Source organism: Psittacula echo (assembly GCF_963264785.1).
Source record: "Psittacula echo genome assembly, chromosome: 6".
Classification (NCBI taxonomy): Eukaryota; Metazoa; Chordata; class Aves; order Psittaciformes; family Psittacidae; genus Psittacula; species Psittacula echo.
Genome location: NC_137743.1, coordinates 8,091,973 through 8,116,702, shown reverse-complemented (window position 1 = coordinate 8,116,702; position 24,730 = coordinate 8,091,973). Strand labels below are relative to the sequence as shown.

The 24,730-nt window shown below is 41.1% G+C and overlaps 1 protein-coding gene across 1 annotated transcript in view; it reads right to left on the bottom strand.

The window, feature by feature from the left end:
* The window catches only part of HSPA12A (heat shock protein family A (Hsp70) member 12A), a gene marked incomplete at both ends in the record, with an annotated part of 58,067 nt that overhangs the window by 23,240 nt on the left and 10,097 nt on the right, over positions 1–24,730 (bottom strand). The window contains 5 exons of the mRNA XM_080621126.1: positions 4,416–4,532; positions 7,234–7,338; positions 8,223–8,409; positions 15,466–15,593; positions 18,200–18,285. Of these exons, the coding sequence (XP_080477252.1) occupies positions 4,416–4,532; positions 7,234–7,338; positions 8,223–8,409; positions 15,466–15,593; positions 18,200–18,285 (623 nt within the window). The remainder of the gene's footprint in view (positions 1–4,415; positions 4,533–7,233; positions 7,339–8,222; positions 8,410–15,465; positions 15,594–18,199; positions 18,286–24,730) is intronic.

Here is a 24,730-nt window from a genome sequence, read left to right as displayed (position 1 = left end):
CGTGATTTCTTTGAGAGTAGTGGAAGCAGACAAGGCAGAAGTTTGCTGCATTGTGCCTAGAAAAATAAGTTTCAGTTGTCTGTGGTTTATGTACCAAAGAATATATTTATAAAGGAATAAGTGTAGCTCAGCTGCACAGATGCCAATCTGGCTAAGTCTTTTTGGTCATCTTGGTAAAAATCAAGCACACTTCACATCACTTTTTTATTAGCAAGGAATTTCATGTGCTGTCACATTACTCTTTCACTAAAATTGTTTACTTTTCTATGAAGGTTTCTACAGAGCGGGCTGGTACTGATCAATGTAACGTAATGTAACCCTGGAACACAATGTGTTAAATAAATCTCATCATCAATTCTATCATGAACTGATGTGAAAAAATTAATACGTATTCAGCATAAGAGCTCGTTAAAGAAAGCCTCTGGAATTCCAGGCTCACATGCTTAATCCTATAACCTAGACAGCCTCTGTTTAATTATACAAGCTTACCATGCAAATGATTTTATTAGCTATGTGTAATTGAAAGATAAATGTACTTCAGAGCTCTAGAACTCCATTTCGAAATCAACAGCTCATATTAAAAAGAAAAGAACTCTCAACATCTCGAAGCAGACCAGGTGACTGACGTTTGTAAGCCTACAGAATATTTAAGGCAAGCTAAATAGCAATGCACTATTTTTTCCCTTCCCTTTGCTCTGCCCTGAGTGCATCTGGTATGCCATCTTTTACTTTCTTATTTTATAGCTTCTGCATTCACATACTCCCGCTACATTCCAGACTCTTCCTTAAAACTTTATTCCTACTGGCATGCTCAAGGAATTCCAGCCTGCAGATTCTGCTCTGCACTTACAGCACCCAAAGAATGTGAACTGAAAGATGAGCTAGAAGAATGCTTTTACTAAAAAGAAACACACTGCCAAGAGCATTGGATCCTTTGCTCCTCTAATAAACAATGTACAGTGCCTGAATTTCATCTGGATAAGGAATTAAAAGTGCTTCTCATAGTAATGTATTAAGACAGCAAAGTGCTTTTTGTCATCAGTAATACAAGACTGACAGAACACTGAATTTTCTTGTGTCAGGAGGACCTCAGATGGTACAGAGGTGGGATCCTGGGTTTGTGTCCATGTTAGCACACCATCGTGATGAGGCTCTAAGTGCCAGGCCGCTTTCAGGAGCAGGAAGTGGCTTGCCTCAACCCCTAAATCATCTTTCCATGTTGGGGTCTAAACCCCAGGCCCAGTGCTGGTAGCTGCATTTCACTGCTTCTGCAAGGACAGGAACAAGGGCAGGTCCCAGCCACAGGAGCAGGATGGAGTTCACCCCATGCTGTCCAACCAGACCACACTGCCAAGGTCTCCACAATAAGAAAACAGATGAGCAATTAATTACTCACGATGTGAGTTCTTCATGAGAATGGGATTCCTTCTACTACTGGCAAATACAGCACTTCTGACAGAACTACATCAAAGCAAAGAATTGTAAGCGGAACAACTAGGACACAGAAACAAGAAAAGTTAATGCTGTTTAGGATGCCTTACATTTTATGGTGGGGACAATTGCAAACCTGTCTAATGCATCCCAAGAGTCATTCTTCAGGATGTAACAAACATAGATTCAATGCACATTAATCCCAGCAGATTCGAGAAAAGAAACTTAAGACAAAGTAGGTCCTACAAAGATTGCTCTCTGCTCCGGTCACAGAGCTCTTTCTGAGTGAACCAGACCTCAACAAGTGTGGCACAGCTTTAGAACTATCTCTGGACATATAAGAATTGAGCATGAGGGGTGGGAAGAAGCATCTGTGGACTGTTATTCAGGAATAAAGCAATTCTGATTCAGCAAAGTGAAGATGCAAAGTCATGCAGCTCTCTAAAGCCTACCCAACTTAGACACGCAGGAAGCCCCAGAGAGCAAGACAAATGAGAACAAATACCTGCTTTGAAGCGGTAACAACTCAAGTATCAAAAGAGTTAATGAGATAGAAAGCACAACAGATGAATACAGATGGGGCAGGCCGAGTAACAGCAAGAAGCAATGAGGAACAGTTTTCATACATTAGCAAATTCATCACAGTCAAGTTTTTGCAGGCATGAATAAAAGCAGCATTTTAAAGAGTGTTTCAGAGGAGGAAAATGAGTTAACACTACAGATGTTCATGTTCAGGACATGCAGCTTATGTCTGAATTGACACAGATGAAGGAGTCAAATGCAGGTTGATTCCCTGTCAAACACGAGGCTACAAAACCCTTTAGCAGCAATACTCTGACGAGATACGAAATAGGCCAGATTACAAAGCCAAGGAAATGATGCTGCAGTAACCAAGATGTAAAATCAGTGACAGCTTTGGTGAAAGCTCAGCAGTATGTACAGAGAGGAAAAGCTGTTATGCAGACAGAACCAGCAGGATTTTGATAGGCTGGGTGGAAAGAGGGAGGAGGAACTGTGAGCTGAAGGGAACACCCAGATTACTCATTCCGATGAGACAGCAGCTGGAAGGGGACATCACAGGAGCACTTGGACAGATTGAGTTCCAGGCTAGCAATGTTTTGTTTAAGGCAAGACAGAACAAGGAGATATCAGAGGTGCACTGAGACTGTAGGCTGTACAAAAGCTAATGGATGTAGACTGCAGAAGCAGATCTACAACACTTTTTAATGGACTTCATTAATTCCATGCAATATTTAGCTTTGCCTAGACAACTATTTACCCATTCCAGAAAGGCTGGGCTTTACATTTTGAACCAATGACTGAAGTCATCAGTATTTTTGTGCTAGTGCTACATCACTTGCTACAGATGACTCATTTCCACAACTCATTAACACTTCCCACTAGTTAACTCATCTTAGACTACTGCTTGTAAGTCAGTGTATTTCCAGTAGCAAAGTTTCTGCCACTGCCTTTTCACACTTCACTTGATGCCCCAATTACTCTAAGGACAAGCTCTCATTTTCAAGATGCTTGCACGTTCCAATAGCCACCAACAAGAGCTGCAACTTCTGATCCATCTGTACATACTGGTTTGAGGAACATGTTGGATCCAGCCATAGGAATCTGAAAGACTGGATGGCAATGCAGAATTCTCCATGTTCTGCACTTCTTTCTTCATCCCCATTACTTTGAAAAGATGAACCATGTGTCAAATAAACATCAATTGCCTCCCTAAACTCCTGTCTTCCTGCAAGTGATCACACACCCCGAGTTAAAAGCCTTGTCAGTCCTTGCTGTTTATCAAGCTTGCCGATACAAGTACAACGATCACAGACACAACCACAGACACAGACACTAATTAACGACATTCCATTGTGCCACAAATGAGAAATGCCAAGAGATCTACTTTACCCTGCCCTGCTCCTTACACAGCTCCCAGTTCACGAGCACACATGCACACAGACAGCAGGCAGACAACAATATACAGAGATAATGAATGGGTCTCTAGTGTTTCAGATTTACCTAAAACCGTGTCCTTCCATCAGAACTTTAAGAGTGTTTTGCTTCTGGCACTAGCATTAGCAATCCCACAATAAAGACTGTTAAGAAAAATGTTGCTCAACATTAGAGATAGTTAGAAACAGAGTCAGAAAAATCTGGGTGCTTCCCAGGAGCACTCTGCAAATCACTCATGATCTACTAGAGGTATTTTACATAACGTGCATCACATCGCTGCTGCCAGTGGGTTACGCAAGTCTCTGACCAAAGTAAATAAATAGAAATCAAAACAGAAAATGAGTATCCTGATGAAAAGAGGAATGTGTGCATCTCGTGTGTTAAAGACACAAACTGAATTTGAAGTAAAGGACATGCATATGGAAAGTGCACATATTTGGGGAGGTTTAGGGGGAAAGAGTTAAAATGCAGATAAACCTCTTACTGGTGCAAATAACATTTGAATTTAGTTTTATATCCAGACTATCCGGTTCACAATCCTTTCATTCCTACTGTGGGAAAATGGGAACTGGGAAAAAAGTCCCACTGAGGACGTTCTTTGCTTCCCCTCCTCTTCCTTATTCTTTATTTTTATTTTACTTTAAAAGTCTGTGATGACCTAAAGAAAATAACAAAACCAAACTGTGTGCAGTACTTTAAAATCAGCTTTCCCTTGGGTCTCAAAACTGCATCACTTTCATGTGCACCAAATTCAGTAGGAACAGAGTGCACAAGAAGACTAAAACATCAGAATGAGGGACACCAATATATAAAAGTAAATAGAAAGAAAAAGTCATTTAAGAGGTAAACATGTCTTACTCAAGGCTACCGCTCAGTAGAGTTAACTCCTCTTTAGTGTTACTAGTCTCTTTTTTAGATCATTTGTATACAAGTTTAAACCAGAGCTAATTGTCCCAAATAAAGCTTATCATTTAGCCTATCAACTATGTCTTTAAAGGACCTTTTCTACATTCAGCCTGTAACCTTACCTTGTAGGCAGCTTGTCTCATAAACTGCTTTGCAGGTTGCTTCCAAATAGCAGGCACTGTAATGACCCATCTCACTTCAGTGTTTTCAAAGTCTGAGCCTCCTTGGTCGCTGAGCTCCTACATAAAATGAAACCAGAGGTCAATGCAAAATGATGGGTGTCCACTTCATAAGAAAACATTCTTTTCTGCTGGCTCTGGTAACAGTAACTTTCAACTCTTTTCCTCTTCCATCCACTCTACAAATCAGAATTATTGCCAGCCTGTCAAGAACGCTTTACCGTGCCAAAAGCCAGGATTAGGGTTGATGCCTTCTCAAGGAGGCCTATAGAAAAGTTTACTGCTTAACACGAAGTAGAAAAGTTAGTTTTTCCAAAAGCAGCTCCAGCACTGCTGAATGTTACAGAACATTTATGTACACTCTTAGTCACAGTGTGGGATTTGCTTTTCACTTGAAGAATTCACACTTGCACCTGGATTAATACACAGAAATATATTTGAGGTATCACTGATGAACATTATGCTTTACAATCTGGGTTTTTCAATGACTTCTTTATACAGCACTTACCTTTAAATCAACTTTTTACAAGTCGGTTAACAAGAGGAAGTTAGAGTTAAACCCTTTAAAAAAATAACTGCTTGCTCCTTGAAAATTTTGCTCTAAGCAAACATTCAAGACCAGTTTAGTTCTTTTATTGTCCCTTTTTTTCCCCTTAAAAAGAGGAAAGTCTGTACTGCATTTGCGAGTTAGGTGATATACTGACATGTTTTGGGAAAGGTTCCAAGCAAAATGCCATTACCATATGTCCTATCTAAATCTCCATCCAAACAGGGAAAGGTTCAGAAAGGTGAACAACAGGCCTTTAGAATGTAAAAAACTCTTCCTGCATGTGCTGTGCCAAGGTGTTGTGTTTGTTTAGATATGCTGCAATTCAAAAATACCAGCTGGAAAAGTGCTACCTTTATATAGAATCATAGAATAGTTAGGGTTGGAAAGGACCTTAAGATCATCCAGTTCCAACCCCCATGCCATGGGCAGGGACACCCCACACTAAACCATGCCACCCAAGGCCTCATCCAACCTGGCCTTGAACACCACCAGGGATGGAGCATTCACAGCTTCCCTGGGCAACCCATTCCAGTGCCTCACCACCCTTACAGTAAAGAACTTCTTCCTTATATCTAACCTGAACTTCCCCTGTTTAAGTTTAAACCCATTACCCCTTGTCCTATCGCTACAGTCCATAGTGAAGATATTGCACAGGGCACACATATGGACAGATTATGGCGTAAAGTAACAGTTCATTTACATCGCTCGTCCAATTAGTTTCAGCATGCACACATAAATCACAGGGATTTATTAACATCAAGAAAGGATGTAGCCTTGAACAGGCAGCACAGCATATACATGGAACCCAACAGCATTCACTAAGAATTTCCCCAGACTATGCATGGGCTCAAGTCTGTGACTCCATGATCAATTCCAAAATCCAATTAAGTCTCTGACAAGATGAGGAACTGGAGTTGTAATGCCAAGAACGTTTCCCTGTTGCCTTAAAGAAATCTCACAGAAAATAAGTTAAACCCATCCAAAAAAGTAGGTTACATTTTAACAAGGCTATTTTAAACAATGCTTGCTGGGATGAATATACTGATTTGACTCAGCAACTTGCTTACATGGACATTACAGTGGTGCATTTGAAGCCAGTGTGTACTTAACTTAAGTTTGACTGTTTATATGAGATTTTAAATCTCAAAAACTGTTTCCTGGGGACATATATTTTACAGAAGAATATGCAAAACAACCTTGTGTCCCAAGAAGAATATCACAAGAAATGAGTATTTCAATATTTCAAATGGGAAAGGGAAAATAAAAAGCCACACCAGCCACAGCAGGGGGAAAAAAGGGAGAAAGGAGAAAAGCAACATAAATGAAGGCAGTCCATCAGAACACAGTATGAATTTACAAATTAAACTCTGAACAGATGTCTCTCTTGCTTTACACTTGTTCCAGTGCCATACCTCCCTCACGGTAAAGAACTTCTTCCTTATATTCAACCTGAACTTCCCCTGTTTCAGTCTGAACCCATCACCTCTTGTCCTATTGCTACAGTTCCTGATGAATAGTCCATCCCCAGCATCCTTGTAGGCCCCCTTCAGATACTGGAAGGCTGCTATGAGGTCTCCACGCAGCCTTCTCTTCTCCAGGCTCAACAGCCCCAACTTTCTCAGCCTGTCTTCATACGGGAGGTGCTCCAGTCCCCTGATCATCCTGGTGGCCTCCTCTGGACTTGCTCCAGGAGCTCCACGTCCTCCTTACGATGGGGACATCAAAACTGAGATCTGCTGGTCACAAAGGAGGCGATCCTGCCCCTCTACTCTGCTGTCATGAGATAGAACCTTGTGTGAACACAGAACAACGTGTTGTTGCAACAGAAGTATAGGAGATGAGGACAGGACACAGCCTCAAACTTATTCCTGTGCTTCAGCACCTGCACTTTTTCATTGTCTTTTCAAATCAATATTTTTTCCATTAAAAAAAAAAAAAAAAGCAGTGGGAAATATTTAAGCCAGTAAGAAAATATTCAGAGCTGTGCAACACAGTGATGCACTTGCTATCAGTGAATCAAGCTTCCCCTGTGCGAGGGGAAATCACTTCAGGCTATTGTGAGATCTTCAGAGCTCACGGCTGGTCTGGAGTTTCGACAGCTTCCTTACTTTGTTTACATCAAATACAGAGCTTGGCAAGGTTAGAAGGGCTAAGCTCACATTTATACAAGTTATAAATACAGCAAATCTAGATAAGGCAGCATTACCCTACCTTTAATGCCTGTTCCTTAAAGTATTGCAGAGCGTAAGCAAATATCTCAAGTGCTTTGACTTTTTTGCCATTTGCAGCTGTCAGGTCTGTCTCCATGGTAAGATTCTACATGAAAGAAAATAAGTGGAAGTTATTGAAAGGAAAAAGAAAACATGAAATTAATTCCCACTGCTTGAGGAAAGGGAATTCTTCATTATCCACCTGGTTAGGAAAAAGTGACAGAATTGTTCTGAAGAGGATCTAACTCATCACTTGAATTTCCTGCAGCATGACATCTGCTGCTTATTTTAGACTTTGTTTTTTAACACCTACCATATCTACAGATAACTGCGAGCAGAGAAAGAAATATGGACTGAATATTAAAGAATTACAATAATGTATCTGTAATTAATTGCAACAAAGCTGCATATGCAAGATATTTAATCCAAGAGTTAAAAGCATAGATTTTTGGCTTCCCACCAACACATGAAACCAGAAAACACCTCATTACAGAAAGTACTGGCCAAGTCCCAAAACTCTAGAATGGATTAAAGGCAAAAATATAATCAGCAGGAATAATGTCAAATTAGCAATATGACTTGCACTTGCAGTTTTGACAATGAACTCAGGGTAAATTTGCTCCTCTGCACTAGAGTTCTGGATGGCTCTTCTGTTTTCTGACTAGAGTTATAAAACAAACCAACTTCACGCAGACTCCCTCGACAGCTATGAATTTCACCCAGGCAAATTAGGACATGAAGATCTAAGCAAAGCAGATACTGAACTTCTAAGATCTAAAAACAAGGCTGGCAAAATACACTTGCCAAATGCAGCGAGAAGCAAAATGAATCATAATAGTAACTGACTTTATTTTATTTACTCTCTAAACATGGATATAGAACTGCTTCACATCTAGTAGACAATCTTTAGGCAGAAATCTAGTACTGTTCACAGGAAGGTAATCCGAGCTGCAAATTCACAATTATTCAAGAGAATTGGTTATTACTTACACCAGTGGTATGTAGCTTCATCTTAAACTTTTCGAAATACAACCAGTGCTTTGATTCAGTGGGATCCAAGTCATGGTAGAAATCTCTCGCTGCATACCCAAAGCTATGAAACTTCCTCTCTGGTGTAAGGAGGATAGTGGTAGGTGTCTTCTGATTGGATACGCCTGGATCTCCACCTTCCCATCGCCTATCCAACAAGTGAAAGAGCTTCAGTAAGTGATACTAATGTTTGGAGCAGCAGGAAAAAGAGTGTATCATGAGGGAAACAATGTGGTGGCAGATTGCACAGACTACTTTTCGCCTTCCAACAACACTAATTTCAATCCTTATAATACCAAAAGCAAGTGGTTTTATTCACATCCAAGAAAAGAAGACCGTAATTTTCATTTCAGATAATTCAATACATTTTGCAGTTAGTCATATCACTTTTAAAGGACATAATCATACTCTGCCTTTGATAAGGATACAGGTTCCCTGAAGCAAGCCATGCACAACAAACACTGAAATTTTCAAACCAAGTGTATGCATGTAATAAATATTGTACAGAAGAAAAGAAATCAAGTAATTATCCAAGAACACTACTGAGAAAAACCCCAAATCTTCAAAATGAACAGCCTATCTATTGTCAATCAGAGTCCATGAATGCCTCTTTGTAGGGGATATTTTCCCCCTTTTGAATTAGGGACCTGTTTAAGCCATCTGAGCACAACCGCGGAGAAGTCGATTAAATCCCCATTTCTCGCACAGAATGCTCTCTGAAGCAAGACAAGCCAGTTCAACTGGAATTGAATCCTGTGCCTAATTTCCTGGACACCTGAAACTCTGAAGACACATCTGCAGATGTTGAGTTCTCCGCATTGCGCTCTCTACCCACCTGAAGTTGATGGATTTTGTGTTTTAAATGCCCCAAACGCTGTAAAAGTTTAAAGTTGTCAAAAATAAAGCAGACTATCCCAACCCCCAAGTATCTTATCTCCATCAAAGCATTTTCCCAGTAAAATGGTGAATAAAACTATCCTATCCTACCAAGATTGTGAAGGTATCTTCAGGAAGACCCAAGAAGCACAAAAGTATTAAGGCAAAAGCAACCCAAAGCTTGATTCACAGAATGGATAAAGAAATAAATAAGAACACTGAATACATGAACACCCAGCAGCAGGAATTGGGAGGGCATGGCAGGACAAGGTCAGACAGTAGGAAGCACAGACACAGCTGTGAGCATTCTTGTCTTCTCCTCAGTGCTCCATCATAAGAAAAAGCAGAATGGAAGAACAAGAAACTCACAGTAATGCTCCTCCTCGCCCTATATATGTGTATTTTCAGCATGGGAAACAAACACTTACCAGAAAACATTTTCTTAACAAGGCCTTAGTGGAAAATCTGTTTATGCTGTCAGACATAATCATAACACAGCTCAAACAGGAGCCAACTTAAGATCACACAGGCAACTGCATTCATTATTAAACCACATGTTGATTGCTTCTTTCTAAAGATAGCCAAACACACGTTCATAATATACTACTGCCAAGGTTCTTGTTCTGAAGCACAAAAAGGTTGCCTTGTTTTGCGGTACCTGTTTCTGTGACATAGGAAGATTATGGATGATTTTAAATGTCTTTTCCAATCGACTTGATTCTCGTTGAAAAAAATCTCTTCCATTTCACTTTCAGAAGCAGTTGAGCCAATTGAATATTAATGGACTTCCAGACCAAGGCAGACAACTGATATGGAAAATGGCAATCTAAGGGGTTAATACTTGGCAAAGTAACAAGGAACAGGATCTTCTAAAGTGCTGGAAACCCTTCAGACCACTCAGCTAGATCAAACAGAGCAAAATCTGCCCTTTTTTAGCACTGGCAATGGCAGGGAATCACAGGTCTATGATTTACCTCAGTGTAGAGGGCAATTCCACTGCTCTGAAAGCACAAACAGCATAATGGGAAATTAAATGATTTCCACCTTCATCTGCTCAGAAAAACTTCCCTAAACCTCCCTAGCTCCCACTGCTCAGGCCCTGAGCTATTATCAGCTGGCAAAGGCTCTGCTCCAGGTCATTTCTTCTAACCTGCTGCTAGCAATGTACTTTGGTCAGCCTGAAAACTCTTTGAGTAGGTGTTAGAGCAAACATATGGTTGCAATACGAAGAAGTTGGGATCCCACAGCCCATGAACAGAAAACGCCGCCTATTTCACCAGATTGCTAAATCCCACACACCCGCTGCAAGCAGAGAGGAGACAGACTGCTATCGTTTTTGCTTGGAATCATTAATGATTCATTCTGAGTCACTGGTGGGAAATTCCATAAATAGGACGTGGCTAATAACAAAACTTCTTTATTTTTCATTGCGGCTGGGTGCATTTGCTCTGTCCGGAATAAGTACACTTAAGGAGAAGTTTAAATGAAGACAAATTGATGCTCAGTGGTATGGGCTGAAAGTTTCAAAGCCATCTAGAGAATTGGATGTTCACTTCCTGATGAGTTTCTGATGGAAACTCAAGACAGTAATTGCTCAGCACATTCTAAAGTTCTCAGCTTGTATTACCGTTCGGTCACAGAAGGAGCAGTACGGAAACTGAAGGGGAAACCCGACTTTACCATTTGCAATCAGAACTTTAAAAGTATTCCTGTGTGGCATCTACTTGAGAGATGCAGCTGCAAAAGCATGTGCATGGTAACTCCTGACTGCCCGCTCTTCTCAGGTGGAGCAGTCAGTTAGTGGAGGATTCCAGTCAGCAAGGCTGGGATTTCACACCTTCATCTGCAGTCTTCTTTCTGCCTCCCAATATGGGAAAAATAATAGTAATAACTGCTCTTAGGCTAAAGAAAAATATATGGAAATACCTATTAACAGCATAGACTAATACAAGCCAGAAGTATTCTAAATGCACATGGGAGATATCTTCTCAAAGCAAGGTCTGAGCTGCAAATCTATTCAAGCAGAACCCAGTGTAGATTTCTGCCTGAATTCAGAACATAAGAGACCGGTTCCTAGGCTGATATAAAGTGGAGTAGCTCTGCATATCAGCATTGACCTGTTTATAGCCACAGAGGGTCTGACTGCATATTAAAAGTGGAAAAAGAAACAGTAAGAAAGTTAGCATGGAAAGAATCACAAGGTTATACTAAGGTTAGAGAAATGTCCTGAATCTGGCTGACAGACAGAGCAAAGAGAGTGATCCGTGCAGAGTGATGAGAATTTGATACAGAGCTGCAGCATAACAGTCAGGGAAACGAAGTAGTGGGGTCATCAAAACGTAGCTGAACACAGCTAGAAGTGTGTATGCAGGAGAAAGGCAAGCACATGTCTGCCAAGAATTGCAATTAAACAGGGCAGAGAAGCAAAAGGAAAAACCTGAAGGTTGAAGTAAAGTTACAGTGAAAAAAAGACCACATTCTGTCACCTTCCAAAGACAGGCTGCAGTTTGTTTCATAATCACGTGCATTATTTCATTTATTTTTCTCCATTTGTGAAATACACTCAGACTGCTGCTGCTTAACCAGCAGCCAAAACATTTATAACTTCACTTAAGCACATATAAATCAATAGGAGTTTTTCTAAAACTGTGTAATAGCTTCTCTATTCCCTCCAACAGAGACATTATTATTAACTCGTTCTACAGCTTTCACTTTGGCTTTGGCACTGCCCCTACCACTGAAGTGCTTGCTGAACCCATGGCCAGGTTCTTCGCATACATTTTAACCACAACTATCTGGGGCCCTCAGCACAAGAGGGATGTGGACCTGCTTGAGCAAGTCCAGAGGAAGCCATGGAGATGCTGTGAGGGCTGGAGCAGCTCTGCTCTGGAGCCAGGCTGAGAGAGCTGGCCTGGGTCAGCCTGGAGAAGAGAAGGCTCCTGAAGGGGAGACCTGAGAGCAGCTCCAGTGCCTAAAGGGGCTGCAGGAAACCTGGAGAGGGGCTTTGGACAAGGGCCTGTAGGGACAGGACAAGGGGAATGGCTTTAACCTGCCAGAGGGGAGACTGAGATGAGCTCTTAGGCAGAAGCTCTTCCCTGTGAGGGTGCTGAGGCGCTGGCACAGGGTGCCCAGAGAAGCTGTGGCTGCCCCATCCCTGGCAGTGTTCAAGGCCAGGTTGGACACAGGGGCTTGGAGCAACCTGCTCTAGTGGAAGGTGTCCCTGCTCGTGGCAGGGGTTGGAACTGGATGAGCTTTAAGGTCCCTTCCAACACAAACCAGTCTGGGATTCTATCATATTTATAGAAGCTGCGGAGAACTAGGAAGAGTTGACAGGCATGAATTATTACCTTAATTAAAATTGATAGAACAATAACTTATGCTAGGCAATCAAAGTGTAGTCATTCATCCACCATCTAGTAACACACACCCAACTCCAAATACATGCTTTAGTCTACTGATATGAGTGAGGCTACTCATGCATTTAAAGCCAAGTATATGCTCAAATAGCTTTGTTAGGTAAATGCTTATAAATTCAATTTTTTTAGGGCATCACAGCAATTAAACACACAGAGTCAAAGACATGACTTTGTCTACTAATTACACAACTGGAATCACAACTTTGCTGATACTACACTCAAGAGTGGCAGTAAAGCGCTGGGTGTTCACTCTTTTCTGAAGTAGGACCTTGTCAGTAAACCCATCTTACCCTTAACTGAGGTATCTACAGAAAAGCAGCTTTGTTAACAGGCAGTCAGAAATCTAAATGTCTGGAAAGGATCAACACTAAGTAGGGAAGGTGGAAAATACGTGAGGAAGCAAAGAGGACGATGCATCACTGGTAGGCTTTATTTTCATGTAAACATTCTCGAGTGCGGGCGGGAAGTTACATTTACTCTGCTGAAATATTCATAAATTATCCAACATGTGAGGCCCATTGTATACAGAGTTTGAACCTCTTAATACCTTCTGAACTACTGAAGCCTTATTTTGATACATACACCATACATTCCATTGAATTTTAAGATTTATGTGCATTTATATGTAAATATCTATAAAAATATATATTATTTCAGATGGCAGTTTTGGTATATCTTCCCAAAAATCCTTCCCTGTCAGTAATATTTATTAAAGGAAAATAAATCATTTTTGGTATTAAAACATTTTCCATTGTTTAAAATACCTTGCTGGAAATTTGAATACATTTCCCCTCCCAAAATATGTTCCTTCCTTCTGGTTGAAAATACATAGAATCATGGAATAGTTAGGGTTGGAAAGGACCTTGAGATCATCCAGTTCCAACCCCCCTGCCATGGGCAGGGACACCCCACACTAAACCATGCCACCCAAGGCCTCATCCAACCTGGCCTTGAACACCGCCAAAGATGGAGCATTCACAACCTCCCTGGGCAACCCATTCCAGTGCCTCACCACCCTCTCAGTAAAGAATTTCTTCCTTAGATCCAGTCTAAACTTCCCCTGTTTCAGTTTGAACCCGTTACCCCTTGTCCTGTCACTACAGTCCCTGATAAATTGATTCAGTTTCTTTGTACATCAGTATCTCTTACATCTACACAATCATGCCACCATTACTGAATGAGGAAGAAAAAACGGTGTTTTGAACTATAACTAGTAAAATACCAATTAACATTTGGAACACAGTCTCAGCCGGCCACACAGCACCTAGATTTTAGTGTCCCAGCAGGGAGCCTGGTATCCTGGAACAAAGATCTAGTCTGTAATTTAGTGCAGGACAGCGTGAACCCAATGGCAAAAACTGGGTCCTGAGGTAAAATTTTGAATCCAAAGAGCATGAAGGACATCCCTAGGAACAGCAGTGATTTCACTTAGTAAAATCTCCATAGAGATTATAGGAACAACACCAGGTTTGCTCAGGTACAGCTTCGGAGATGTATTCCCTCATTTCATCCAGCTGCTTTGAAAAAGTTGATTAATCACTTGCTGTCATAAGACAAGTGGAATTAATAAAAATAGGTTCCAACTTGACAGCCCTGTAACCTGTCTGAGACAGCAGCACGTGGCCTGGCCTTTGACTTCCAGCCTCACGCAGCTTCCTGTGCTGTTCAGAGAACAATAGGTGGATGAGATGCATAAAAGGCCTTGAAGCACTACGCATCCACAGTGAAAATGGTAAGTATTTTTGCAACTGGATGCAAAATTTACCTCCCTTTACACAGTATTTCAAACCACTCAGCTGCACTGGATCTCTGAAGTACTTGCAGCTGTATACAAAACCAGCTATGCAGGCTGACTGCACAATCCATACTGTCCGCTGAAACAGAGCTGCATTCAGCTGGCATCTTTGCTTAGAAAAATCACAGCATATCACACTGGATTACAAGTCGGTCTTTTTGCTCTTTTGTTCTCAGGATTGCGCTGCTGCAAACAGTACATTACCTACAGCAGCTTTGGTCAGAAGAACTTGCATGGCTCATGTTTTCACGCATACCTTGTTTGTGTCTGAAATTATCTATACCTTGGAATTGTTACAACACACTCATTTTAAAGATAGTTTAATAAGAATTGCACAGGGGCTCAGTTATAAAAAACAAGTTTTAAGTAAGCATATAAAACACGATAAAAACGGTTTGTAGGGCAGTCCTTTCAGGCACCTGCCATAATAGTTTTAGCATTTGTGATTGCATTAGATTTATATGCATAGCTTTATACGGTGATGATTAAATCAAGAAATAAAAACACCCCAACCCACATAATGGCACCTAAAGTCCGTCCGTTACATACATATAATACAAAACAGATTTCTCAAACCTTAATTTTCACACTCATGCCTTTTGATAGCTCATTTCCCAGTATCACTGGTTCATTATCAGAGATTTGATTTAAATTTAATGCTAAAAAGCTTAAATTAGCCAAAGGAACTGCCAGTTTCTGTGGGCAAGTAACTAAGTGCTGCAGACACCACTGCAAACAAACATGATTCCCAGGGACAGGCAGCACCTCTGAAATGCCATGACCCTTAATAATGCGCAGTTTCTCTCAGTCTCAGAGAAAGAGCATCCTGACTTAATAATTATCACTGTTCCCTGAGCAATTCTAAACACTCACTAAACCCTCCCTTTGCTCATGTCACCTTGTAAACTCAGCAAAAGAGAGAGGACATACTCACATTGATTATTAAAGCAAATTAGAATACAGTAAGATGCAACAAAAACTATAACCATGACAATGCACACTGTGGCAACACTAAACAAATCTGGACACTTCAGGCTCTTGTAGAGAATATCTGCAGCTACTGCAGACTGTCCATGCTACCACGATCAAAAACTAAATGCTGCATTGCAGCCCTTACCTCATTACATGAATACATTCTGGTTCCTTGGTGAAGCTGTAGGCGTAGCCACTGGATGTTGTGCCAAAATCAATAGCCACAACAACAAGAAATAACTGTTCTACAGCATCATCCGCATCAGAGTCCTTCTGTTAAACAGCAGAAGCAAAACAGACACCAAGTCACTGATTAGAGTAACTGTAACCTGTCTTACCCTTCAGTATTTCTGCTCTCTGGGACACGCACATCTCTTCAGTAGAAATAAGGACTTCCCTAAAGTTGCATTTGCGACAGAAGCTGATACCAGAAAGCTGCACGTTTCAATGGAAGTGGAAATTCATTATACAAATCAACGTATTTCCTGGAGCCTTTCGTATATAACCTTCGGAATCAGGAGTTTCCTTCACGCTAATTTTCTTTGGAACAGCTATTATCTGGTATCATTAAAACTTAATGGCTGAACAGTGGGTTACTGGTTTGGGGGCTGGTTTGTTTGGGGTATTTTTCCTAAAATTGATCAATTGAAGAATACGTTTATATCCATCAACACGGTATATTTGGGACTCATTTGGTGGTTTTAGGAGTAAACTATGTCATAACCCTAAACATGAGGTATTACTGCCATTCAAAACCCAAAATATAGCCATAAGCTTTATATGCTATGGTAATTATTTATTTATGAAGAATTTACATAACACTGATTTTGTAAGCATTACACGCATTCTGTTTCCTCCTGCCTGTGCTAGAGTGTGGAAAGCTGTTGAGCTGCTTACAGTGAATTTGAATCCCGCTCCTGCCTTTTACCTGTAATCCTGCAGTCCCTGAACAGCACAATCAAGGGCAATGTGGGAACATTAACCAGAAGAGGTGGGAGGCTTATGGCCCAAATGATAATGATGTGATATAAAGTGTGATGTGAATAAACAAGCAATTGCATGACTCCCTAGTATGCTATTGTCTAACACAAATCCTACATAAAGGAGCAATAAGTTATGAACAGCAAGGAGCTACTCTTCACAAGCTGATGTGGTTAAAGCACTAACAGCTTAGCAAGACAGGAAGAGAACAAGCTGGAAATACTGCTGAAAAGGCTATGTGCTAAAGGCAGGTCACAGTGAAGGACAGTAATACACTCATCTGCACACACATCATTTTGGCAAAATCACCATGGAACAGACCTGTTGACCTGCTACCACAGGTTATGTCTGAACCCTCCACCAGTGCTGCTCAGCCTGTGCTTTCAAGCACACTTTGAAGCAACTGTTATTATCTTTTACAAAGGATCTGCCAAATGTCCTCACTGTATGAGCAATGTTCCAGCATCTTACAGTGCCTAAAGGGGGCCTACAGGAAAGCAGGAGAGGGACTTTTTACAAGGGCATGTAGTGATAGGACAAGGGGAATGGCTTTAAACTGAGAGAGTGGAGACTGAGATGAGCTCTTAGGCAGAAGCTCTTCCCTGTGAGGGTGCTGAGGCGCTGGCACAGGGTGCCCAGAGAAGCTGTGGCTGCCCCATCCCTGGCAGTGTTCAAGGCCAGGTTGGACACAGGGGCTTGGAGCACCCTGCTCTAGTGGAAGGGGTCCCTGTCCGTGGCAGGGGTTGGGACTGGATGAGCTTTAAGGTCCCTTCCAACACAAACCAGTCTGGGATTCTATGATCTTCCTCTTATATCACCGTTTCTCCATGCCTGCTACTTCCAGCACCTTTCTATTGTACCCTACATTTTCCAAGATCATCTCATAGGCCTGCAACTTAAAATGCAGAAACAAGAGTAATCAGGTTTGGTCTGAAATAGTGAAAGACTTGTTTGGGTCCTCCTAACACAGCTTTTCAACTAGGGCAGCGTGGTTTTCATATGTCTTAAGAGACTTCATATGTCTTAAACTTAAGAGTTTAAGGAGAAAATCTAACTGAAAGAGGATATAAAATTCATCACTATGACAGAAGAAAAAGGGAATAAGTTATCGAGTATATTAAGAAAGAAAGGAATAAAAGCAAATATTTATGACAGCGCACTCTGGAAACCCTGAAGAGGAATGCTGCACAACTCTTGAGTCAAAAATCTACGGAAAAAATCTGGTAAGGGTAGCAACGTGTTCTGAACACGACCTTTTGCAATATCAAGAAATACACCATGCATATACTGTGTTACAGATGATGCAGATGACCTTAAAAACAGATGGGACCTAGTTTTAATGGGAGTTTATCAACCAAATGAGCATGATGTGCAAGAGATTAAAACACACTACTTTTATGGGACATTTGTTTGCTTCTAAAAGTTTTTCCTTAAGGAACTAAACCAGTTCTATTTTGAACTCTTCTCTCTCTCTTTATATATATATATATATAAAGGAGGAGATTCCTTTCTCTGGGAAGTTGGATTTTACTGCTGAATATCATTTATATCCTTCTTATTTTTTAATGAACAGAATGAGACTTTTCAGGGGCTGCCTAAACAAATCAGTGGCAGACAGGGACAGAACTTGGGAACCCTGAGGATCAAGAAGCCCTTCTGTTCAATATAAAAACATGCAGGAGCACATCTATCAGCTCAGCAAAATCAGGACCCCAATGAAATGAATGACAGCTCTGTCACCAATCCCCGCGTGACCAAAATTTCACTTAAGACTATGAATAGCGTAAAAGGGATCTCTATGTGAGGAAATGACAGCTTTCTAAAGAAATTATGTCCTACTAAATACACAAGAAAAAGTAATGTCAACACACAATATATGTTAAGAGTGCATTTCTTACCACAATATGTGATGGAGATAGTGGAGTGATTCCAGGATCTCCCAAACTTTTGGCTGGTGATGAGTAAGCAGATGTGGAAACTGCATCTGAAAGGAAACCAAGATTCCTCAGTGTCAGTAAGCAGAATGAGTAGGATAGGACAGTTGTTTACTGCTACACTCTCCTTGTTGTAACAGATCTGCTCAAAAGAAAGTAAATTCCACAGCAGCCATGCAAAATACATATTTTTGCCTTTACAATATAACTATGACACAAGAACTGCAGGCTTGGTTTTAAAACATTTCTCTGACCTTCACGACTTACTTCCATTCTTTTGCCTACTACATTACCATGTAAGCTAATTTTAAGTCTTTCTAAACCTAGTCAGAAGTCATAGTTAATACAAGCAGCTTGAACACTATACACTCACATTAATAGCCTCAGATTTAAATGTATGAATGCAGAAACTAAACACAAGTGGAGAGATCAAAAAGGACAGACTCATTTTAAGAGCAAAAGAGGAGTTGGTATCAATTTGACAATGCAGTAAGAGTAGATTCCAATTATACCACCATGAACCTTTATTCTGAAACTTTCCCAATACTGTCTGGTTTTATTCTTCAGTGCACTGTGCACCGAAACATCTTGCAGCTGTTAATATTACTGCAGGACACAATCCAGCTGGGAAAAAGGAAAGTATTAGTAACAAACCATCAAAGAAATATTTGTACCCCGCATTACAATACTGAAATTTCATTTAAAGCAACATACCAAACGAGTGACAAATACCATAATGCACTATTTGTATTTTTCCTTCTTGTATTTACCCCATTGATGATAGAAAGGGAAATGGCTTATTAAAATAATCAAAACCTGATGACTCAGGTGGATTTATTCATAATATGTTATTTTGTAGAGACTGCAATAGTGTCTCAAAACGGAATGTAGAAAAGGTACCACACACCCTGTCCATGCTCATATCTCATGCTCAATAGAGCCAGTGCCAGCTGGCTCCAAGACAGACCAAGGCCAAGCCCATCAGCAAGAGCGGTAGCACCTCCGGAATAATACTGGGAAGGGGAAATGACCCAGCTACTGCAGCCAGAGGGAGAAGGGACAACACATGAGAGGAACAGCCCTGCGGATACCAAGGTCAGTGCAGAAGGAGGGGAGGAGATGCTCCAGGCACTGGAGCAGAGGTTCCTCTGCAGCCTGTGGTCCATGCAGGCTGTGCCCCTGAAGCCCATGGAGGTCCACAGCAGAGCAGATGCACTGCAGCCTGGGGATGACCCCAGCTAGTGCAGGGGGATGCCCGAGGGAGGTTGCCTCCAGTGGGAGAGACCCCACACTGGAGCAGAGGAAGCATGTGAGGAGTAGGCAGAGACAGCGTGTGATGAACTGACATAACCCCCATTCCCTGTCCCCCTGCACCGCTGGGAGGGAGGAAGTAGAGAATTTGGGAGTAAAATTAAGTGTGGGAAGAAGGGAGGGGTGGGGAAGAGGTGTTTTTAAGATCTGGTTTTACTTCTCATTAACCCAACTCTGATTTGATTGGTAAGAAATCAAATTGGCCGATTTCCCCAAGTCAAGTCTGGTTTGCCTGTGACAGTAACTGGTGAATGTCTCTCCCTGTCCTTATCTTGATCCAAGAGATTTTCATTGTACTTCCTCTCCCCTGTTCAGCTGAGGAAAGTAATGACATAGCGGCTTCGGTGGGCACCTGGGGTCCAGCCAGGGTCAAAATCCCACCTCAACAATGCAAGCTAATGAGATGTAAAGCAATTACTTAGCAAGTCTCTTTAGAGACTTAATAACAACAACTAATATTAAATAATACATTTCAACACATTTTTAGCACCTGCTTGGACATATCACACAATAAAATGTATATTTGTTCATAGCATGTAACTCCTAGACATGACTGACAAGTCAGGACGTTACCCTAAGAAGACACAGGAGCTGCTCTCCAAGAAAAGACCCTTTAACTACTTCATGAAGAATCCTATTGTTCCTAGTGATCACGTATGTGTTCTTTCCTAGGGAAGATGCAAAAACTCTGCAGTAGGTAACTATGGGATAATCTGCCCAGAGGAAAAAATCCTCCTCCAATACTTAATTTTCGCTCTTACAACAATGACTTGTGTTCAAGTTACAATATGTGTGTTCAGCCTGATCTTCAGAAGCATTTGTAGAAGTAAAATACTCTCATTTCCCACACAAGTTCTTCAAGAACATGTTATGCTACTGCTCTGATGATGAAGTACAAAAACCCACAGGCCAAATGCAACAAGCACAGAATCTGCTCGGTTCATTCAAATACATTTGGATCAGATGCTGCTATCAGCTTCAGATGCTGTTGTCAGCCCCCTTTGTGCCATGTCTTTCTCTTTTCAAAACATTAATTTTTGTACCATCAACATTGCCTTTTTTGTAGAATTGAAGAACAGCATTTTAGCACTGGGAAAAAAAGGGAATTAGTAACAAAACATGTTCCAGGCATCCTGCTGCCATTCGTGACTCGACCTAAACCGATACTTCCTAAGCAGATCAGGGCACCGCAGTACTGACTCAACATCTTTGGATACTGGTAAATTCTCCCCACTGGGGATACAGGCTTTGAAGCACAAAAATGTAGATATCAGACCACTATCTATGTGTTCAGTGTTTCTCTTTGAATTCTTTACCTTTTTCAGCACTCAGGTTTCAGCATCTATTTTCCAGCCTGTCTTCAGTTATTAGCCTGGGTGTAGCTTAAGAAGTTATTTATAGCTCTACATGCAGCTCAGAAAATCCTGTGTGACAGTATATGCATATTTCTGTCTCTCAGAGAGCAGTGATTCAATCACCAGTGCCATATTCCTATTTAGCCAATGAAACTATGCTAACTTGGGTGGTGTTCTATCAAGAATTCATTGAACCCAATCAACTTGTGATAATCCAGAGGTGCAAAAGTTTATACACGGATGCTCACTGTATCCACAGGTATAAAAATATTTGCTAATGAATAAAAAAATGGGAAGCAGGGTTTAGAGATCTTTAGCTACTCATAGAAAATATCACTTAAAACAGAAACAGACATTTTAATGAAAAATCATTACGGTAAATAGTCTTTTCCAGTTTCAGTTTGCTCTCAAGAACTTATGGATAAAGGCTGGATTTGTGGAAGGGCTAACTTTTCCTATTTCTTATTAACTGCCCAACTCTGCTGGAAGTTTAAGCTCTTGGCCACATATCAGTATTTTTGGACCACAGGGAAAAAAATCCTTTCCAAACCCATGACCATCTGCAGTGTGCTCACTGGAGCTCCTGCAAATACCCTGCTAAACAAAGGAATTCTACAGTGCATCCTACATGCCGCCAGCCTAGACCTTTGTTGGCTCAGGAGAGGAAAATTATGGAAGACAGTTCTACAACCTGTAAAGCAGCAAATGAAAATATTAACCCAAATATAGTGGTCCAGGGATTCTGTAGAGCTCTTCTCATGTTGGCTTAAGCAGCAGCTGCATTACACTGCAACTGATTTAATGAGACTACCAACTAACCATGTGTGGTAACTGGGACACCTGTAATTGTTATATCCTATCTCAGCTGCTAAAAGAGGCCCTGACACTACCAGAGAGTTTACAGAGCTAATAAATGAGTAAGTGCAGCTCAGAATACTGGGAAGTTAGAGTCATTCACCAGAGTGAATTCATATCTACAGAAAATGGCCTGCAACCCAGGTCACCCTGGATTTAATTCCAAGAGTTCTTCTATGAAATAGTGAACCAGTTGTCAAAAGTAAATCATAGAATCATGGAATGATTTGGGTTGGAAAGAACCTTACAGCTCATCCAGTTCCAACCCCTGCCACGTGCAGGGACCCCTTCCACTAGAGCAGGTTGCTCCAAGCCCCTGTGTCCAACCTGGCCTTGAACACTGCCAGGGATGGGGCAGCCACAGCTCCTCTGGGCACCCTGGGCCAGCGCCTCAGCACCCTCACAGGGAAGAGCTTCTGCCTAAGAGCTCATCTCAGTCTCCCCTCTGGCAGGTTAAAGCCATTCCCCTTGGCCTGTTCCTACAGGCCCTATCAAAAAGTCCCTCTCCAGCATTCCTGTAGGCTCCCTCTGAAATCAGAAAATTTGTAACATTATACCATCTAACCTACCTGAACTGAAAGATGTTAAAATATTCTTGTCCAGGTGGGACCTTTAATATTTTGTTGAGCTAATGTTTGCTTGAGAAAAAAAAAAAACATGCATTTGTCACAATTTTTACATCAGGGTTCTGAAAAGTGGCAAATGCCTGGATATTCCAGGATATTTAAAAATCCCTTATCTCTAAAGGGCTGTGACTGGTTGATCTGAAAGAAAAAGAAGCATCTTTTCCAAGCCACAGAACAGGAAAAGGATTGAACGGAACCCGATTTGCAATCATGCAACAAAAAGAAGGCATCCTTAGCCTCTATAAGTAAATTCCTCTTTGTAATTTAAAAGATGTCCTGGATAGTATCATGGCATTTGGAACAGTTCTTAAAGGCAAGATGACTTACTAAGGCTTCTGTAATGAAAGAACACAAGTAGGGTCCCACATAGCTCAAGTTCCAGCTTTATCTCCCACGTTTACCAAGGATCTCTGTGTCAAATTACACACTATGAGAAAACATACAGCTAAACAGCATGAGCTAAATAAACATTTAACTCTTGACAACTTGCCCATCAAAATAAATGGAGGAATCTGATTTGGAATCCAAATTAAAGTAAGTCTTCAAGCACTTCCACCAATATTTAAAATAATATTTTTCTAAATATTGAGTAAAATTTCTTTAAGTTAATTATGGAAAAAAATATAAACATTAACCTGAGGTATGACTATATCAGGGGGTTGGATAATTCATAGAATGAATCTGACTACATCCTTACAGTTTCTGACTTTAGTTCTAACCCAAGCAACTGCCAAAGAACACCTCATGCGTTTATGAGGTGACAGGCAAAATAGAGAGGACTTCCATTTTCACCATTTTATTTCCTTTTTTTCTATTCAGAGGCTCCTATCTGATTTGCAATTAACAATCATAGAATCATAGAATAGTTAGGGTTGGAAAGGACCTTGAGATCATCCAGTTCCAATCCCCTGCCATGGGCAGGGACACCCCACACTAAACCATGTCACCCAAGGCCTCATCCAACCTGGCCTTGAACACCGTCAAGGATGGAGCATTCACAACCTCCCTGGGCAACCCATTCCAGTGCCTCACCACCCTCTCAGTAAAGAATTTCTTCCTTAGATCCAATCTAAACTTCTCTTGTTGAAGTTTGAACCCGTTACCCCTTGTCCTATCACTACAGTCCCTCATGAAGAGTCCATCCCCAGCATCCTTGTAGGCCCCCTTCAGATACTGGAAGGCTGCTATGAGGTCTCCATGCAGCCTTCTCTTCTCCAGGCTGAACAGCCCCAACTTTCTCAGCCTGTCTTCATATGGGAGGTGCTCCAGTCCCCTGATCATCCTCGTGGCCCTCCTCTGGACTTGTTCCAACAGTTCCATGTCCTTTTTATGTTGAGGACACCAGAACTGCACACAGAAGGGGTAAAATTATGAAATCAGGAGATACTGTATTAATACTGAATCATGTCCATTATCATATTAGCTGCAATTGCTGCTTTAGCAGATTTAATTTAAACTATTCCTTCTTTTAATCTAAACACATACAAGAGTGTATTTCCTGTGGTTTCCTGCAATAGCTAATCAGTTCAACTTTTCCTGTTTTTCAGTAAATGATCAGCCACATTCTAGATCTCAACAACATGCAACAAAGCTGACAACAAAATGAAATGAAGGATTAACCTTTAAGTGTCACAGAATACAGAGTAGAAGCAAAGTCCAGAGCATTTACAGACACTTCAATGATGCCAAGTGACAATTTCACTGATGAATCTGATTTTATAATAGATTTAGAGAGCAGGACCAGGCTTGCCATTTAATTAGAAAGATCAGTTAATGGCAGCTGGTATCTGAATATTCTATTCCAAGTATTTGGGAGTCCCTGCCATGCATTCCTATTCAGGAGACTGGATAAGTTCAGTTTTACTGAACCACTGAAAGTATCAGCCATGGACCACTACAGTCCCAGATAGTCAGATGTAAGAAAGATGCCTGCTAAACCTCACAGTCACAAGTCACTAAGGTGGTATTAAGGCAAAAAATTTCCTTCAGCAGCTATAGAAGATATTATCTATCAAATTCAGGTTTTATGAAGTATTTAACATTAAATAATTCAACTACACTATGCATCAGCAAAATTTGCTGCTTCACATATTAGGAAAACCAACACTTCCCACTCTACTCGGTACTTGTCAGGCTACACCTGAACACCATGTTCAGTTTTGGTCCCTGCTGTACAAAAAAGATGCGGACAGGCTGAAGAGGGTCCAAAGAAGGGCCACAAAGATGATCCAAATACTGGGAAGCTGTATGAAGAAAGGCTGAGAGAACTGGAGTTGTTCAGCCTAGAGAAAAGAAGGCTCATGGGAGACCTTATCACCATGTCCACTAGTTAAAGGACGGCTACAAAG